Here is an 18,755-nt window from a genome sequence, read left to right on the forward strand (position 1 = left end):
CAAGGACTTTTCTCAGAAATACCACCTTCTTCCCAGAGCTGGTTCTGCAGGAGCCTTGCTGCAAAAGGAGGGCATAATCTAGGCAGTGAGGGCTCTGGATGCCGTGGGACTTTGCCCTTTACAGAAATGCATTTAAGTAGAAATACCTGAAATATGTTCATTGTTCCTTCAATACTATTCTCTCTCTTCTTCCCCAGAGGGTCCAGCAGTAAATGCTAATGTCTCCATGCCGTTGATGTTCAGAGGGGAAGAAGTAGCTGAATTCCCACAGGAAGACTTGCCTGTAAAACTGTCCCAGGTGCCAAACCCGCCAGAGAGCGTGAATCTGGCCAGCACCTTCCCAGGACATTTATTTGAGCCAGCTGTGCTGCTGACACCTCCCAGGCAGAAGAGCAACTCCGTATTGTCTCCACTGCAGGATGGTGAGCAGGCTTCTCCTGCAGTTTGTGGCCTTTGTTTTTATGCATCACTTGTGGTGAATTGTGTTCATTGCTACCAAACAAAATTTGGAAAGATACTGTTTATTATCAAAAACCTTCAAGGAGGATTTTTCAGGGTGGTCTGTGTTGTTTGTGCTATACTAGGCCTATGGGGAAATGTACCATTGGATTTCATTATGTATCTGTTCCATTAGATATTGTAAATATTAAATTCAGATCAAAGGACTAAAGTCCTCACCACTGAATTACAGAGCAAGCGGCATGCATCCCTTTCTTTTCAATCATCGGGGCATAGGAAAGGATAAGATACAATGGGAGCATATACTGCAGCTACTAATGGAAGTTGAGACAAGAAATGGTAAGAACTGTGGCAGTAAGGATTTGGTAAGATGGATCTGGTTATTAACCTCTTCTCATCAAAGGTTTTATTTCAGTTAAGGACATTTTATCATGAAAGGTGATGCACAATTAAAAATGGCTTTAGAAGCCAAACTAGGAACAAACCCTAGAAAACTGACTATAGAACTGAGGCTACCAGAGGGGAAGGGCTGTGAGCAAGGTGAGGAGGGGACACAGTGGACCATGGTGGAGGACTATGGTGCTTTGGTGGCTGGTGCAGTGTGGCAGCAACACTTGAAGGGGAAGATCCTGTGCCTCTAAGGCACAGCGATGCAAAGCAGTAAACCTCAACTTAAAAAAAGAAGCCTTAGAGTCACTTTTGCAGCACATATATATGTGCACATATATATGTGCTGCATATATATTTTGAATAAATGAAAAAAAATTATTTTTAATCCTTAACTCAGAGATTCTGCACTTTGGGGTTTATGGATGGTTTTCAGAAGTTGCTTCATTGTTTGGAAAACTATTTATTTGCATTGCAAATTATTTATATCTAAATGATTTTTTCTAGAGCTATAACCTTCATTTTATTTTCTGTTTGGTGTTACTCTTTGTGCTGGTGGTTTTCCTCCTATGTCTGGTGATCCTTTATTGTCTATTATTATTTAAGAATAAGTGACTTAGTAGCTGATGTAGTTTTCTCTTCTGTGATATGTGTAACACTAAGTTTGCCTTTCTGATAGACTTTCCTGTAAGAACTTGGCTTGTGGATATGTACTTGATGTTAACTACACATTTCTTTCAAATTTGTTCTTCCCAACTCTGCTTTTTGCTTTTGCGGATGGGTAGGGGAAGGGGTGAGCAACAGCTTGACTTACATAACTGAATAATAGACAAACTTAAAGGTAATGCCTAGTCTTCAGTCCTGCTTCTCATTTTCTCCCTCTGTACCTGTCAGAGTTCCTCAGAAAGACTGACTTTTGCCTTTTACTTTCTTGTGACATATACATACTCTGACTGTGGCTTCTGCTCAGTTTCATTCTCCTGTATACTCCCCATCTACTCTCAGTCTTCTAGAAACATGTTACATGTCTTACTTGCCTCATTTCCAGACCATTATCTTGACTGAAGCGAGTTTATATATATATATTTGCTGTCAGTGAAAGGTGAGATGAATGTGTGTTCAGTCTGGAGTCTTGAACTAAATGCATCTGTCTCCCACTTTGTTCCCAATAAGGTCATCTGAGGGCTCCAAAGGCCAGCCTGCTAAGTACACTTTGCTGTCCTTACATCCCTAGCTCATATAGAAGTACATATTGCTGTTTCCTTGATACCACATCCTTATATTACTTCTCTTCTCATTCCAGCTTCTCCATTTCAGTCTGCTTTGCTAGCTTCCCTCATTAATCTGACTCTAAATGTTGATTCTTCCTGTACTCTATTCTTTATTCTTTCTAGATGAACTTATGGCTTTCAATTCCTTCTCTGTGTTGGTGACTGCATGTCTCTCTTGAGTTTCTGGCCTACCTGCCTATCTGCTTGAATGGGTATATGGATGAATCATAAGACACAGCAAATTTACATTCAAAATTGAATTCTTGATTACTTCCCTTCCCCCAAATGTGTTCTTTTTCATGTTCTCCATCTCAGTAAATGACACCTCTGTCACTCAGTTGTGTGTCATCTTGACTTGTGTTTCTCCTTCTCTTACCACTTCCAGTAGAGCACTCGCAGTTCCATTGCCAAAATATGCCTCAATTTTTTTTACTTCTCTCTATTTTTAGAGCCAGCATATTTTAGTCAAAGCTGCCATTATCTTTCTTCTAGATTACAAAATTGCTTACTACTCTCTCCACTTCCATAACTGGACCGTCTGGTTACCCATAGCATTTAAGAAATGTAAACTGAGTCAGCACCAGACTTTTATTATGATGGTTAGTGAGATTAATGAGTATAGTCTATGGCTAAATGATACACGTTTACTATGCTTTAATTATATCTACAGTATTGAGGAGGACTGTTCAGACTCGTCCTGCTCCACGAATTCCTCCAACTGTGGAAATAATTGAGAAAGAACAAATTTGGGAAAAGAAGACTTTACCTATTGCCACAGACACTCAGAATGCAAATGAAGAAAGTCGTCTCTTCACGCAGAGGTGGAGGGTCTCTCATATGGGAGAAGATTTGGAGAACAAAGTGCAAGCTCCTTTTGTTACTCTCTCACAGCCCCTCTCTACTACCAACTCGAGAAACCCTGCATTCTCAGAAGAACACCCAGTATTGGGAGATGGGCAGCCAGTTAGAGCAAATGAGACATTAGCACAAAGAAAAGACATCATGGCAAGGATTGCTGAGTTGACACTACAGAATTCAGCTTTCAAGGCACATCTGAGCAATGTTATTGCACCAGGGGGAGACCAAGGGGATGGATTTCAGGAACTGAACAAGCAGGAGGCAAGTCACGCAAGCAGTACGAGTGCTGTGAGTATCTGCTAAGAGTTGACAAGGAAATGCCTTTCAGTGGGGTGGCTGAAAGAGCTGTGCTGTGTGCTGCTGAACATAGCGGCTCGTGCTTAGTTTCTATAGGTGTTTTAGGCAGTGAACTTACAGGAACTCGGTTCCTGGCCCAGAGCATCAACCCTGCGAACTTGCTGGAAACTCAGACTCAGTGCATCCCAGCCCTCCTGAATCACAAACTGAGGATGGGGCCCACTGAGCCCAGTTTCACATGCCCTCCAGGGGACTGGGGAGTGAGGTGGTGTAAGGTAGTAAGACCACTGGTTTTAGCTCTCTTGAGGTCTTAATTCATTGATTTTTTTAATAACATCAGAATCCTACTTTGGGTGAAGCTTTAAATTTGATCTTATTTTTATATAAACTGATTGTATACCTCACTAAGCTTGAGAAGAAAAAGATTCCTGTATGTGGCCAAAGCAGTCAGTCAAATGAAAGACTGTTCTGTTTTTCAGATGGCTTTTTTTTACTTTATCTTCTATTACTTTCCAGATACCTACTGTCTTGAATAAGATATCTTAGACTGAAATGTCTTAAGGAGGGTGACACATTGTTAGATAAGCTTCCTAGAAATCTTTGTTAATTAACTCATAGTGCATGCATGATGATTATAATTTTAGAATATCTGTTTCCACTCCAGTAGAGCCTCTATTGTATGACTCAAACCTAGATCTGTCATTAATAGGTGTGTTACTTAGAAACCAGGTCATTTGGAGTAGTTTCTTGTTCCTGTAATCTTTTTATCAGTTCAGCAAACACAAAGAGACGCAGGACAGCTTTGTTCTGCAGATTCTTTCCATGATTTTAATATTGGAGGCACCAGTATTAGAAGGATTAGTATCCTTTTAAAAACTTAAGGTCTAATTTTTCAATTAAAAATGGTTGTAAATTTCTATTTTTTGTCCACTATTCAAATCGACACTGCAAGTTGTTGACTCTTACCGGAAGATTTTATTTTTATGAAAAGTGAAAACTGTTTGGATTATTTTTGATATGGAGTTTTTGCCTTTTTTAAAAAAAGACATTTCCAGCAGCACAAACTCTAACACCAAATAGCATGGAGGAACGGATTGCAGAATTGAATCGGCAGAGTATGGAGGCTCGTGGAAAACTCTTGCAATTAATAGAGCAGCAGAAGCTTATTGGTTTGGGTCCCTCCTCTTCACTGCCATCATCTGTTCAGTCACCTCTCAGAGCATGGACAGGTTGGTCACAGATGATTTCAAAGATGTATAAATGTTTTCACTTTCTTTTTATTTTGAGCTAAAAGAAATCTCAGGCAGCATATAGCTCAGTAGTGCCAATTTTGCACAGAAAGAAATAGACATAAACACAGAGTAAGTGAAAGAAACGACTAGAAGGCCAGTCTCCTGATAGAAAGGGATCCCATGATGCCTGTAGTTAATCTTGGTGTTGGGGTTCCTAGGTTGCCTGCCACGTAAATGGTATTCACGGCAGTGTATTATTTGCTAGGATATATGCTGTGGCTAATTATACAATATAGACATTCAAAACCATAATTTAAAATTTCATCAGCAACAGATTTCAAGTTATTCTGTTATAACCATTGTAACATTTTCATTTGTAAGCTAAACTTTCCATGGGCACATTTAGGAATGTGTAAAGATAGAAGGGATTCTAAGTAGAATAGTAACTAGAAACTAGCTGTCATAGTGTTCACATTCAAAAGGTACTGATGAAATGAAGTAGATCTCAAGTTGCTTTTTTAGCCAGAATTGAATTGAATTGCATGAAGGTTATAGAGGACCTTTTGGCCCAGTCAATGAAAGATTCTGATTATTTGGTGTAGAACAAGCTCTGTAACATTAAGTTGTATGCTTCCTTGAGAAGTTCAAACATTGATGTTATAGATTCATATGTCCTCTGGCTCCTTGAAGTGGGTTACTTTTAAGTTCTGTCAATAAAACTTTTTCTCTTAGAAATGCTTTTTTATTTTTAAGAACAGACACAGAAAGCAGATTCTTGGAAATGAGTGGAAAGTGACAGATAATGCATTTTCCTGGGAATCTTCTATTTGTTTATTCTAGGCTTCTTCAGTGAACACTTTGTTCACTATTTTTTTAATGAAGTCAGAGGCAGCTTCTGATTAGAATGAATATATGAAATAAAACATGAATACCCACTGTGACCTGCCTTGTCTGAGCACTGCGGCTACCATGGAGGACAAGTCCCTTCCCACTTGACCACTCCAGTATTCAAGCTGGAGAGCAGATAGTAAACCATTAAGCAAGTAAATATATGAAATGTCAGTGCTAAGTGCAAAGAAAAAAATAAATAAATAAAAGAAGGTACAGTCTCAAAATAAATTTGTGATTAAATGAGACAGCTATTTCAGTTGTATGTTAAGGTTAAAAATACTTTCATTAAAAAAAAATACTTTCATTACTGTTACTTCATTTAGTCTCCTTCAGATCCTGAGAACACACAGCACTGATTTCATAAAACAGTTTATCATAAATAAACTGAGGCACAGAGTTTAAATGATTTGTCTGAAATTCACTAGTGTATTCTTAAATTCACAGGAACCGCTGGGCTATAATAGTAAAAACAGATCACTTGCTATTCAAAACTGCTTTTGTTTTCTAAGGTAACTGAGGAATGTTTTATAGAATTAAATAGGGTTTCATTATCCCTGAAACCTGAAAACCACAGGTTTTAAGTAGTGATTCATAGGAGCCAGTGTGAAACCACCTGGGATAGACATGAAGTCTCTCCCTAGCAGATGCTGAGTAGATATTTGTTGATTATTGTCTACTTCCAAAGTACTACAAATGAACATGCTTTTATTTGCCAATGACCATATGAACTTGTCAGCAAACTTTGCTAATTTAATTCCTTCATAACAAATAGTAGTGGGATAAATTTAGAAGACAAAATTTTACTGAATGATTTCAGAAAATGTCTTCCCCCCCACCTTTTTTTTTTTGGAAAACCTTAAATAATCTGCCTTTGACAAAATATCTCAAGTTTTGGGGGACTATCTCTTAATTTTTATTTTTCCCTTCCAGATTTCACATGACAGCATCTAAAGATGCTGCTTTTCTAGGAACTGGCATGCTACTGAATTGACACTAGTAACTGAAACTTATTGTCTCACAGTTCACTTCTACAAAGATTCAAGTGTATATGTGGGACATACTGATAAAAATATAGAAAAAAACCACCAAATTTATAATGTGAATTTACAATAAGGCAGAAATTGTTAAAATTTTATTTTAATGAAAGGTAATGAAATTAATATTTTTATATTCTAGAAGGAGGAAAGAGGACAATTGAGGTCTCTATTCCAGGAACAGAAGCCCCAGAAAGCTCAAAATGCAGTACTGTCTCTCCTGCCAGTGGGACTAATACAAGAAGGTGGGGTTACAATGTGAATAATTACAAAGAATCAGAGATGTGATTTGCATTTCATTCTTTCTGAAAAAGTGCATATTATCTGGCTTAAGCTGAGACAGACTCACTTATGTAGAGAAATAAAGTTGGAGAGGAAATTTTGAGAAAGGGGAAGCAGAGGAGGAAGGAAAAAGCCTTAATTGAGTAAAAAAGGTATGAGTTGGCTATTGAAAACAACAAATGGGATAATGGCACATCAACAGGATGCTTTATGGGTTACAAGGAGGTAATGTAAGACACAGTGGGGACACTGACCAGAAGTATTTTCCTTCTCTATGTTACATGGAACTGGAGCTTTTGGATGTAAGTGGGTCGTTGCCTGGATGGGCGCATGGTTGGTAAATGGTGACACTCGGAGGTTGCTTGCACCATCTCCTCTCTTCTGTCAAACTGCACTCTGCTGCACCAAGTCTGCTGACTCGCAGCTTCCTTGACCTTCTCTCCATCTCTGCACATCCATTTTCTTCTTTAGTGTTAAAACTTATCAGTGTGATTGATCTAATAAGGGAATATATGTCATTATGCATTTGTCAAAACTCACAGAATGTGTAAAAGCACAAACCCTGAGCCCTAATGTAACTGTGGGGTTTAATTACTAGTATTGTTTTATCAGTTGTAACAAATGTGCCATACTGAGGCAAGGTTTTAATAATAGGGGGAACTGGGTAGGGGCCGAAGGGGGTTGAGGGAACAGAAGGGGGTCGAGGGAACAGACAGTTCCTGTATCAGTCTGTCAAAGTAAAGCTAAAGCTGCTCTAAAAGAGAAATTCAAGAAATTTAGGTTGGTGAAAATATGTTTCAAATGATTTATCTCATTTGGGCCTAAGTCAGCCATGCCTTTTCAAGCTTCTACCGGTATTGAGAGTTGTCAGTCTTACATAATTGTTAAAGGTTAGTAGTGACAGCTCACTCTCTTACTCTTTGATATTTCTCATTAAACAGATCTTCAGGCGCTACTAGTAATTCATGTTCTCCATTAAACACCACTTCAGGAAGTGGGCGACTCACACCTCTTAATCCAAGAGCAAAGGTATGTGGTAAAATGTAATTGTGAAATGTGTGTAGGGGATGGGAGGGTATGGGTGGATGGTAGCTGCTTTAATGATTTCCATTCCTAATTTATTATTCCTGTTATGCTAAAGGTGATCTAAAATCCTCAGAAGAAAGGAAATACTAACTCATCCTACTTAGAAAAAAATAAGCCATGAACTTTTATCTTTTAAAGTATAAAGGGATATGATAAAATTCAGTAGGATTTTGATAATCCCCAAACACAGATAATTACTGGTTTGCTGCAGTACTTCCCCAATTGGGGGGCGCAGATATTAGTTCTCGCTATAGGGACCAGGTGCCTTGCTGGACCGGTGTGGGGCCTGGGGTCAGTCACGTTCCTTGTCACTTTACCCCAGTTGTGCCATTTCTCAGATGCTCCCGTTAGAGAGTTTATCACACAAAGGATAACTAATGTTTTGTATAGAAATGACTATTCTTACAATATAGGCAGAGTTTTTGCAAAAGCCACTTTTTTTTTTTTGTATTGGTAATAGAACAAGAGTTTCTTTTGGTGTTTGGTCATAACAAATTGTGAGGACAACTTTAAATTCATAATCATTATATTTGCAACTTGAACTAACAGTTGTCTGGTGGCAGGAAGGGGATTCTTCTTTGCTACTCGTATTATGAACTTCAGTAATTGGACCAAATCATGAGAGCATCAGTATAACACTGAGTATTAACAGCCAGATTAATTGATAGGGTCAGATATCCCAACTGTCCAGCACAAGAAGACTTGGCCTTTACTAATTTTTATACTCTAGAAAATTTTTAAAATGAATTATTTCATGTAGTTAGCCTTTAGTGCCTGGAATTAAATAACAAACTTAATTTACTAATATCCAATGACCTTTTATCATTTTAAAAAGTTATACCTATGATTTTTATCAGACATAGGGTTTAGCCTTTTTTTTTCTTTTAAATGTATCCTAAATCAGTAAGAGATTCTGTTTATTAGGGAATCAGTTATTTGGGTTTGTCTCTAAAATTTTCTACTGGCTACTTAATATGTAATATTTAATGGTATAACTTTGGCTCCATGTATTTGGTCTAAATAACTGTAAATCCTGAATGGTGTCATTCTTCTGGTTAGGTTCTAGCTGATTTTTGCATCTTTATTCCACAGATTGAGCAACAAAATGAAGAAGGTTGGTTTGCGCTTTCTACGCATATATCATAAGTGGTGTGGTACGGCACTTGTTCTCAGAAGTGTAATTCTTGAGCTTTCCTGCTCCTGTTACCAAGTTTTTGTGTCCTTTTAGATAAAATCTACAAAAAAACTTGTGACTTTCTACTAATGGGACAAAGAAATAAAGCGACTACTTTAATTTTTTACCCTTTTCAAATAGATTTCCAACAAATGACCAACTCACAACCTCCTGTGCATAAAAATTTGACTTAGAGAAATTAAAGTTTTATATTATAACTTTTGTAAGTAATTTTAAATTTATTTGAGTAATACATATTTGCCTTTGTCATCTTTATTTGGTTTTTTGTCTGGCCTCTGTGGCCTTGAATGCAGAGGCACCTGGGAGCGTGGGCGCGGGCACACGTGCCTGGAGGATGGCCGGGGCACGCAGACGAGGGCGCACCTGAGCCCCGAGGCTGAGGCTCTGAGGGTGGCTCAGCAGCTTAAATGTTGATCTATTTTGTTTCTAGTTTTTTCTAGGACCAAGTTAATCTGCATATAGCTTAAAATTAAATGCTTCTGTGTGATTAAAGTCAGGCTTTCAGAAAAATTTAACACCCCTGCAAGTTTCTTTTGGGGGGGAAAGTCACTGTAGTCCCTCACTTTTTCCTTCAAGTGGAATGTATGGCGTTAAAGCGCGGGCCTGGACTGTTTGTAATTGCTTAGGCAGGTGGTTGTGTATGTTATAAAAATCGTATGTAGTCTTTAAGTGTGAAGATGGCATCAATGTTGGTCATGTACATTCTAGAGCTCAAATGTCCAAATACTAACATTGGTTAATTGGTACATTTAATGATTGAAAAAAAAACAAAATATAAAAAGTTACTGTCAATTTTCCTAGCCCTAAATTTACCCAATATTCAGGGCACCTGTTTGGCTTTCAAACTTTGTCTTCTGTTTTCAGCTTGTGGTGGGATTTATCTGCCATGGGACACATAATAGGATTTCTAAAAAAATAATAATAATAAGATTTCTCTACCTAAGTGAAGTAGGAGTGGGGTGCAGAAACACATTGATACTATCTGGGAAATATTCTCAGACAATGCCTTCCTCCTCCTGTAGTTGTAAATCACTGTTCTAGAAAGTGTTCTATATAACTTTGATTAGGCCTCTTTCTTGTGGCAAAAATAAAATTACTCTGATATCGTTGATTTTATTTATGTGGCTGTGTGTTTTTATTTGCATTATTGCAGATACTTCCATCTGTAGCTTTTGGAACTTGATGTTTAATAAATATCTCCATCTGGAAAATAAAACTAGTGCTTTTCCAGGCATCATTAAAATGCCAAGTTATCCACTTGGTTTGTGAATGTATTCTTTTTATATCCTGGTTTAACAACTGGTTGCTACTTTATTGTTTTCTCCTTTCTATTCCTTTGAGCCTCAAAAAATATTCTCAATGTTGGGTACATTTGAAAAATACTAAACTGTATTGGGGGAGGTGAACCCTTGACATAATCTTTTTAGAAGCTGCTTAAAGTGATTTGGAGTACAGCCAGAATTAGAAGCCAATGCAAAAAAACTTACTGCTAACTCACTTGCAGCCTGTGGGACGGACATTAAAGTGTACATCCTGTTAGTGCTCATTTTCTCTGATAAAATACAAAAGTAGGTGTAGGGTAAGTGAAATGGTCAGATTACACCATTGGCCCCTGTGGCCCTTAATGCAGAAGGCACTGGAGAGTGTGGGCACGGGGCACACGTGCCTGGAGGATGGCGCAGGCATGCATGAGTGGACACACCTGAGCCTGGAGGCTGGGCTATAAGGGCTGCGTCACTCAGAGATGAAAACTGAGACAGTAGAACGGCTGCAGGAGGATGAGCCCATGAGAGAAAGAGTAAAGATTCTCTAGGAACTGAGAAGCCTGTCAGTCTCCTGGTACGTCTGGCCTTCTTGTCTGGCCTGTCTGCTTGCACTACAGCAGGTTGAAAAGAACTCCAAGAACAACAGGTATGGAGGAAAGAAGCTTTCGTAGGCCTTTTACGGCAGTGCTGCTTAATTTTGGCTGCCATTAGAGTCATCTGGGACCTAAAACCCCCAATGTCCAAGGCTCATCCTATGCATATTAGAACCGCTGGGGAGAGGAAACAAAGATTACTAAACAGCTCCCCAGGTGACTTCAGTGTCTAGCCAAGTGTGGGGAAACAGTTTTATAAAGAAACTTTTCACCCCCAAATTATAAACTGGTATATGTTTAGTTTTAGCTAAACTACCGTGGGACCTCATTATCAAGTTTCAGAGCCAGTTGCATCAGTGTATGAACCCCAATCAGTAATGTTTTGGCATCATCTGGGATACCTACTAGAACTGGAGATTCTTGGGCCCTCCCCAAGACCTACTAATTAGAAACTCTATTTTTTAATTGAAGTGGTGGTTTACTTTGGCTGCATTTGGAAGTATGGGACCACCCCCCTTCTAATGATGTCACCACTGAAGCATGTGTAGACCATCAGAAACACTTTATTTTAGTTAGCTCTTTCAGGTGTTTCTGGGATATTCTCAAGTTTGGTAACCAATGAGCTGTAGCTCTGAACATGGCTATCGTTGACTGAACTACATTTGTATTAATGAACTCCAATTACTTGTTTTTTGAATTTAGACCAAGTGTTTTGAAATAACAGGACATGTGCATTATGTCCAGAAAGTTGCTAACCATTTGCTAAACTAATCATTTACAATTCTCCAAATTTCAACTTGGAAGAGAAATTAGATTAAGAACTAAGTCCACAGTTACATTATCATTTTCTACACTTCCATGAAATATCTGGGTTAGCAGAATTGAATGCTGTTTATTAAGTGTACTCTTTTAACTATTTTATGTGATTTTCGTGAAACATTTATGAGGCATGAAGTATTTTGTGCACATGAGGAAACTGAGGTGGGTATAGGAGGTAAATACACAACTCTGCCACTTGGGTTGTGCCCCTTGGGTGAATTAATGTCTTTTCCATTTGAAATCAAGTGAGGTTGTGAGGATTAAATAAGGGAAATAAGAAAGCATGCAGATTTGCAGCAAGGACCTGTCAGTAAGCACTCAGTAATGATAACTGCCTGTGTTTTTCTGCACAAGTAAGTACACCATTTTTCAGTGCTTGCAAGTTTTAATGTTTTAAACATTGTGCAGTGGATTTATTCCCCCCTCCCCCAGATTAACAATAGAACTCAGTGCTTAAAATCAAGACATTTCATCTGAAACAGTACAAAACCATGATTGGAAATTGAAATAAAACATTGGGCAAATTACTTACATGCAATTTATACTAAGTTTGTTCTATGTTTTCTGACTATTCAAACAACCTGGAAATACCTTTGAAAGATTAATGGCATTTTTTTGTTGTTGTTGTCAAACTGGAAAAAACTAAGTGAATGTTTTGATTACCAACTAATGCATGGTATAAAGATTTTTGGAAATTGAGAAACACGTCACATTAAATAAGACCGTGTAACCACTTAAAAATACTATTTTACAACCACTATATTTACTAGCACTTGCTCTATAAGAGCCGCTGAAGAACAAACTTCTAAATCAAGAACTCTGTGAAACTAGGCCTTTGCGTCTGTGCTTCCATGTCCTGCGTCTAATGCGCCTACAACACTAAATCTTAATAACTCTTACAGGCCAACAGATAACATGATCTAAAAGAAACCAAAAAAGCCCGCGTGAAGATCTGCCTTCAAGTCTAGGACCATTCTGTATTTTAGGGCAGGAGCCTTTAAAAGTTTTCAAAAGTCATTTCGCTTTACAGTTACAGAAATCCCTTTAGGGGATGGGGAATTGGCAGAACGCTGAGCTTTTCAGTTATACTTTGAACCGGGCAAGAAGCCAGGGGCAAACAACCCGAGCTTCAGCCCAAGCTTCACCTAGGCTTCCCCAAAGCCAAAGCTGGGAACGCGCAGGCAGGCGCATCCAGAAGCGCCACCTTGCCAGCGGGAGGCGGGCGTTGCCGTGGCAACCGCAGTAAACCCGGCTTTCCGAAGAAGCCGCGACTGGAAATTCGTTGTGTGTGAGTCGCCACTATAGGTACGTACGTTTGGACCCCTCAGTGGGTCACACACCCTCCCACTCAACTCTGTTAGCAAGTCAGAGAGAAGTAAACCCACTTGGACTTCCCTTAGGCTGAAATAGTTCTTCAATCTTTGCTGAAATATCCCTTCATCCTTCTACCAATCAGCAAAGGTAGAAAGTGACTAGCTTTGGTAGGCAGAGGCTTGAGGCTGTGGAAACTAGGTGGGCACACTTCGTCCTGCTCAGAGCTCATAACCTGGCCTGGCGTGGTGGGCAGTAGGCGCGGGGAGGTTGGCAGGGCCAAGCCAGAAGAAGTAGCGGGTGGGAAAGTACCTGGGATCCAGAGTCAAACAAGTCACCCCAGTCCACAGTTAGCTGTGTGCTACTTTGCAGGTGAACCCCTCTACACTTTACTTCCTTATCTCTAAGGAAGGTGAAAATTCTCGCCTCTTCAGTTTCTTTTTACAATTAAATAGGATAATGTGCATAACACATGAGTGTCACACAGTAGGTATACAATTCCCATTTGTTGCACCCAAGTAGATAACAATAGTACACGAGGACTTGGTGTGTGCCTGGTCAGTCATGGATTGTCCTTAGTGTTACTGATGAAAGAAAACTTTTGAGAAGAAGGGGCTAGGAAGGTCTAAGAAGGGAGAAACTAGCAGGAAAGAACTACAGACTTCTGGTTGAAGGACTTTTGTGCCATGCCAAGTGCTCACTGTAGGGCAGTGAGGAGTCACGAACGGTTTGTAAACAAGAGACACACATTATTAGAAATAGGCCGTGTAGGAAAAAGGTCAGAGAAACAAGACTCAGATGCGAGATAGATAACCACGTGATGAGGTAGCACATGATGAGGACCAGGTCTAGGGTGGTGATAGTGGGAATCAAAGGGAAGAGACGAATTCAGAAGGCTTCACACCTGGACACTTGGCAACAGGACTGGAAACACTGAGTGATTTGTGTGACAGAATGACTTAAAGAGTAATTGCTTTGCATTCTCATCTGGAAGTTGTACCAAATGCATAGAGCTCTTCTGAAAAAGATGTGAAATATGTGTACAACTCTAAACTGCTTGACTCATGGTAGACATTCAAAACACAGCGGCCGTTATTCTCTCCATCATTGAATATCACAATGGAAAAGGAAAAAGCGCGCTCTGTTTTTATACAAGACCCTGAGTGCTCACGTGGCCAGCTTACACACTGCTCAGAGGGAGCATTTGAGCTTGTGAAAAGTTTGGATTGACCATGGATCCTGGTTAATAACTTTAGTAATGCCAAGCTTCTTGGCTTTGAATTGTACCTCAGGATTTAGGAAAACTTGGAGAGAGTTAGGGGTGGGGAGAGAGGGAGAGAAGGAGAGAGGGGAGAGATTGGATGCTTAGAAAAGACACATGGAGAAAAGCCCTTGGGTAGGAGACAGGGGGGAGGCTGTCCTTGAGACAATGGCAGATATTATCTTGATTTGTACTTTTTTAAAGATTTATTCATTCATGCACACAGAACTGGGGTACAGGCCAGAGGTGTGGGGGATTGAGAGAAACCACCAGAGACAGAGTGGGGAACAGAACAGGAAAATGGACCAAAACACACTGCTGAGTGGAGCAGCTGGCAGGCCAGGACTCGAACTCATGCTGCAGTGGCCCTGCTAGCTCCACAGTGCTGTGCCTTAACCCATTGCACCACCAGGGAGGGCCCTTGATTTGTACCTTTAGTAACATTTTGTGCCTTTGTCCCATACCTGACTAACTCTTTTCTTGCTGTTTGCCATCAGGTGGTACCTTAAACTTGCGGTAAGTTTTTAGGCCTCAGCAGCCCAACTTGTGTTGACTCTATTTGACTATACAACAGCTTTATAGTTTGAGGTAGTCCCACTGCTTTTGTTTGCTTTGTTGGTAGAATTGAGGCCCCAAATATGTTTCTGAAGCTGATGTTCAGGAATATATAGTCTATATTGTCTATTATGCTCTTTATGGTCTCAGGCCTTCTATCCACTGAACTAATTTTTTTGTGCATGGTATTAAGTAGTGAGCTAGTTTGTTTTTTTCCTTCCATGTCTTTCCAGCTTTCCCAATACCATTTCAACAAATATTTTTAAATTGATTAGTGACACCAAGGGGATTTGGTCATGGGAAGAGGAATAAGAGGAATGAAACAAAAGACGGTTGGCAGCTTAATTAATAATGGTGCATTTAGGGGAAAGATGACCCTGAATGGTGTGTCTTACTGCAAAACCGGAGGGCACCATGTCAAGGAGTTAGTCTGAGCTAGGGAAACACGTGACTGCCTTACAGCTCTGTGCTGGTCTGTGAATGTGGCTGTGCCCGCCTGCTGGTGAAGTTAACTTGGTTACTGCAAACATACAGTCATCAACACACACAGTGTGTTTGGTGCTTGTAGAACTTGCCTAGGGAAATAATCTGCTCATGATTTCTACTTAACAGCTTCATCTTTTTCTGTCTCAATTTTGCACTTAGAGAAGAAATGAAGGAGCCAGATGACCAGGATACTGATGAGGGGAAATCAGATCAATCAAAGAGTAAGTGATACCAATCTCGGCAAGTCCTCTAAATCTGTACCAAGGTGTAAATAGATTATAATATTGTTTTTATTATTCAATTTTGGTAAAACAATTTTTACAGAGTACATATCTAAGCTATGCAACAGAAATGGTTTACTTGTTTGATTTCTTTATTAAACTCTAGTTCTTTTAGAGTCTGTGTTTGTCATTTTTAGAAAAGATTTATTCATTGATGCTTACAGACTGGGTACAGGCCAGAGGTGTAGGGGTGGTGATGATTCACGAGAGACAGAGTAGGGAACAGAACAGGCAGATTGACAAAGTACACTGCTGAGGGGAGCAGCGGGCTGGTTTGAAGAGGTCTGCCACACCATGTGGGTCAGCTCCCTAGCTGGGGATCGAACTCATGCTTCAGTGGCTTCGGAGAGCTTATAATGTGGTGCTTGAATCCATTGCACCACAGGGAGAGCCTGTTTCAGTCGTTTTATCTTCAACTCCTGGCACACAGTTTTTTGTGTTGATAATGACCTATCTGCGCATCTGGTTTTGTTTTTTGCCTGTAAGATCTACCAATTTTTTTTTCCATATCATTTTTTAAAATAATGTAACAGTTTGGCCTTCCCTGATGGCACAGCGGGTTAAAGCACTGCACTAAGTAGCTGAAACCACTTCCGCATGAGTTCGATCCCTGCCTGCCCCGGAGGTGACCACGTGGCGTGGCAGACCTCTCCTGACCAGCCCGCTGCTGCCCTCAGCAGTGTACTTCGTCTATCTGCCTGTTCTGCTCCCCACTCTGTCTCTGGTGAAGCCTCTCGCCACCCCTGAGCCTCTGGCCTGTACCCCAGTTCTGTATGCACAAATAAATAAATCTTTAAAAAAAATAATATAACAGTTTATTTTTACATCCCTTTGTACCTTTTTCCATCTCAGTTGTAATCCCTATAGGCTTCCATCACCAAATCACCTGTGTGCCCTCACCATAGTCCAGTGCACTTCCCCACCCCCACCTCCATTTTTTATCCCATTCCACCCCCACAAAATGTCTGATAGATAGTTGTTCATTATTATTATTATTTTCTCCCCTGGTCCTTTATACTCCTGCTATGAGTGAAACCATCTGTCATTTTTCCTTTTCTTTCTGGCTTATTTCACTAAGCATGATCCCTTCCAGCTCCATCCATGTTACTGCAAAAGGCCTGTGTTTATCTGTTTTTATTGCTGAGTAATATTACATTGTGTATATGTGCCACATCTTTTTAATCCAGTCATCTACTTTTGGGCATTTGGGTTGATTCCATGTCTTTCCTATTGTAAATAAAGCAGCAATACACATGGGGGTGCAGGTGTCTTTTTGAATTAGTGTTTTTGTGACTTTTGAATAGGAGAGCTCCCAGTTTTTTAAATGCACTTTTCTAAAACTGCATAGTATAAAAAGAGCTGGACTGTAGTTTTGAGTTCTGAATCTACCACTTAGAGATACTTTTCATTTTTTCTTTATCTTTAAAATTTGTTGTAAATATGTAGTGTTAGGAAATAAATGGGAAATTAAATCAAAATGGAGATTGAGTCATTGGAAAGGCTTTGTGTATGTGTAAAATTACAAGAATAACCAAGTTCAGTGATATTCCCAAGATTTCAGTATTAAAATTCATTCATTGTAGAACACAAACAAATTGAAGGTATTAGCTAAATGAGGAAATGTCTAAGTCAAAATTTAGAAATCATGAAAACATCATTTTTAATAGATGTTCTAAAGGATACCACAGATGAAACAATAACTGAAGGGGAAGAATCATATTTGGAGGACAATGACTCAGATATGGTGTCAGATATGGAAGGAAGTTCAGTTTCACTTCAATATGATTTTGTGGAAAACATCGAAGGTAAGCCTTGTTAGTTTTCTGTTAGTAACGGTCACTGAATTAATGTCAAATTGAACAGCTATAATTCCTTAGGAATATAGTGGAGGCTGAGTGAGGGTGATGAAAGGAAAAGCACTGAACATGTCCTCGTAGTTTGGCTCTAGAATCTCTTGGAGGATCACACACAGAACTTGTGTGCTCCGTCTCTGGGCAGTTGGGGGCCTATGGAGCACTCTGGTCCAGACTAGTGAGAATTACTCTGTGGGAATGGGCTGGGAGTTGCCCTCTGAGGATGTGACCAGCGCTCAGCGGGCAGTCCTGGTCCACAAGTGTTAGTGCTTCTTCGGGGCTTGGTGGTGGGTGCCTTCGCCAAGTAGCGCCTCCAGCCTGAGCACTGTGCCTAGGTCTTAGTGACAAGCAAACAGGGTTCACCAGATGCTCATTTACTAAAATCATTTAAATTTTTTTAGGATCTCAGTATGTGGAGACCCCAGCTGTGGAAGAGGCAGAAGAGGAGGTGAAGAAAAAAATATCAGAGACTTTTTTCTACAATTACATGGAGCTAGTCTCTACGCCTTTTGTGACTTCGATGGCGACCGTACCACGGGAGCTTCTCATACTGGAGTATCCATTCTAGTTACATATGTGTAATTCTGGGACTTTTGGCTTCTTTGGTCAGGGGTTGGCAGACTACAGCCCATGTACCAAATCTGGCCTCCAGCCTGTTATCTAAATCCTCTTTTATTAGAATACAGCAATGCTCACTCATTTACATTTTGTCTGTGACTAGACACTACACCAGAATTAAGTAGTGACAACAGAGATCTTTAGCCCAAAGCCTAAAATATATATTACCTGGCCCTTTATAGGAAATGTTTGCCAACACCTGCCTAAGGTAATTCTAAAAAGCTGGGCTTTTAGGAAAGTTGAGCTAGAAGCACATTGATTATACATCCTTTTTCAGTTTTTTAAAGTGGTTGCTGTAGAGTTTGCAGTACAAATTTCCTACTAATCTAAGTCTATTTCACATAATACTATCCCACTTAATGGGTAGTGCTACAGTCTCAGTTTATCGTTCTGTTCCTTAAACACTACTGTCATTCACTTCAGCTGTTCATATATATGATGACACACCTAGCATGGAGTCATAGCACAATTTCAAATGAGCTCATTAAATTGTTACATTTATATCTTGGGTTATATTAATTTGGACAGGAATATACATCACAGTCTTTACATTTAAAAGATGTTTTAGAACTCAGATTTTTTTTTATTTATTACAAAGTTTATTTTTACATCATTTTGCACATTTTTTTTTCCATCTTGATTGTAATCCCCGCGGTTTTCCCATCACCAAATCACCCCTGTGCCACCACCATAGTCCCGTGCATTTCCCTCCCTTCCCCCC

General features: G+C 39.7%; 2 protein-coding genes across 5 annotated transcripts in view; both read left to right on the forward strand.

Moving 5' to 3' along the window:
• Positions 1 to 10,162, forward strand: part of SPICE1 (spindle and centriole associated protein 1) — a 111,790-nt gene extending 101,628 nt beyond the window's left edge. For all 4 annotated transcript variants that reach the window (XM_012734386.1, XM_004675214.2, XM_012734393.1 and 1 more), the window contains 6 exons: positions 198 to 422; positions 2,788 to 3,263; positions 4,318 to 4,501; positions 6,572 to 6,674; positions 7,653 to 7,740; positions 8,890 to 10,162. In XM_012734386.1, coding sequence (XP_012589840.1) covers positions 198 to 422; positions 2,788 to 3,263; positions 4,318 to 4,501; positions 6,572 to 6,674; positions 7,653 to 7,740; positions 8,890 to 8,943 — 1,130 coding nt within the window. In that variant the 3' untranslated portion in view covers positions 8,944 to 10,162. The remainder of the gene's footprint in view (positions 1 to 197; positions 423 to 2,787; positions 3,264 to 4,317; positions 4,502 to 6,571; positions 6,675 to 7,652; positions 7,741 to 8,889) is intronic.
• A 5,286-nt stretch (positions 10,163 to 15,448) lies between these two features.
• The window catches only part of CFAP44 (cilia and flagella associated protein 44), a 63,122-nt gene continuing 59,815 nt past the window's right edge, over positions 15,449 to 18,755 (forward strand). The window contains exons 1-3 of the mRNA XM_004675455.2: positions 15,449 to 15,503; positions 17,231 to 17,368; positions 17,818 to 17,971. Of these exons, the coding sequence (XP_004675512.1) occupies positions 15,449 to 15,503; positions 17,231 to 17,368; positions 17,818 to 17,971 (347 nt within the window). The remainder of the gene's footprint in view (positions 15,504 to 17,230; positions 17,369 to 17,817; positions 17,972 to 18,755) is intronic.

Source organism: Condylura cristata, unplaced genomic scaffold, assembly GCF_000260355.1.
Source record: "Condylura cristata isolate star-nosed mole 26May11 unplaced genomic scaffold, ConCri1.0 scaffold00003, whole genome shotgun sequence".
NCBI classification, from domain to species: Eukaryota; Metazoa; Chordata; class Mammalia; order Eulipotyphla; family Talpidae; genus Condylura; species Condylura cristata.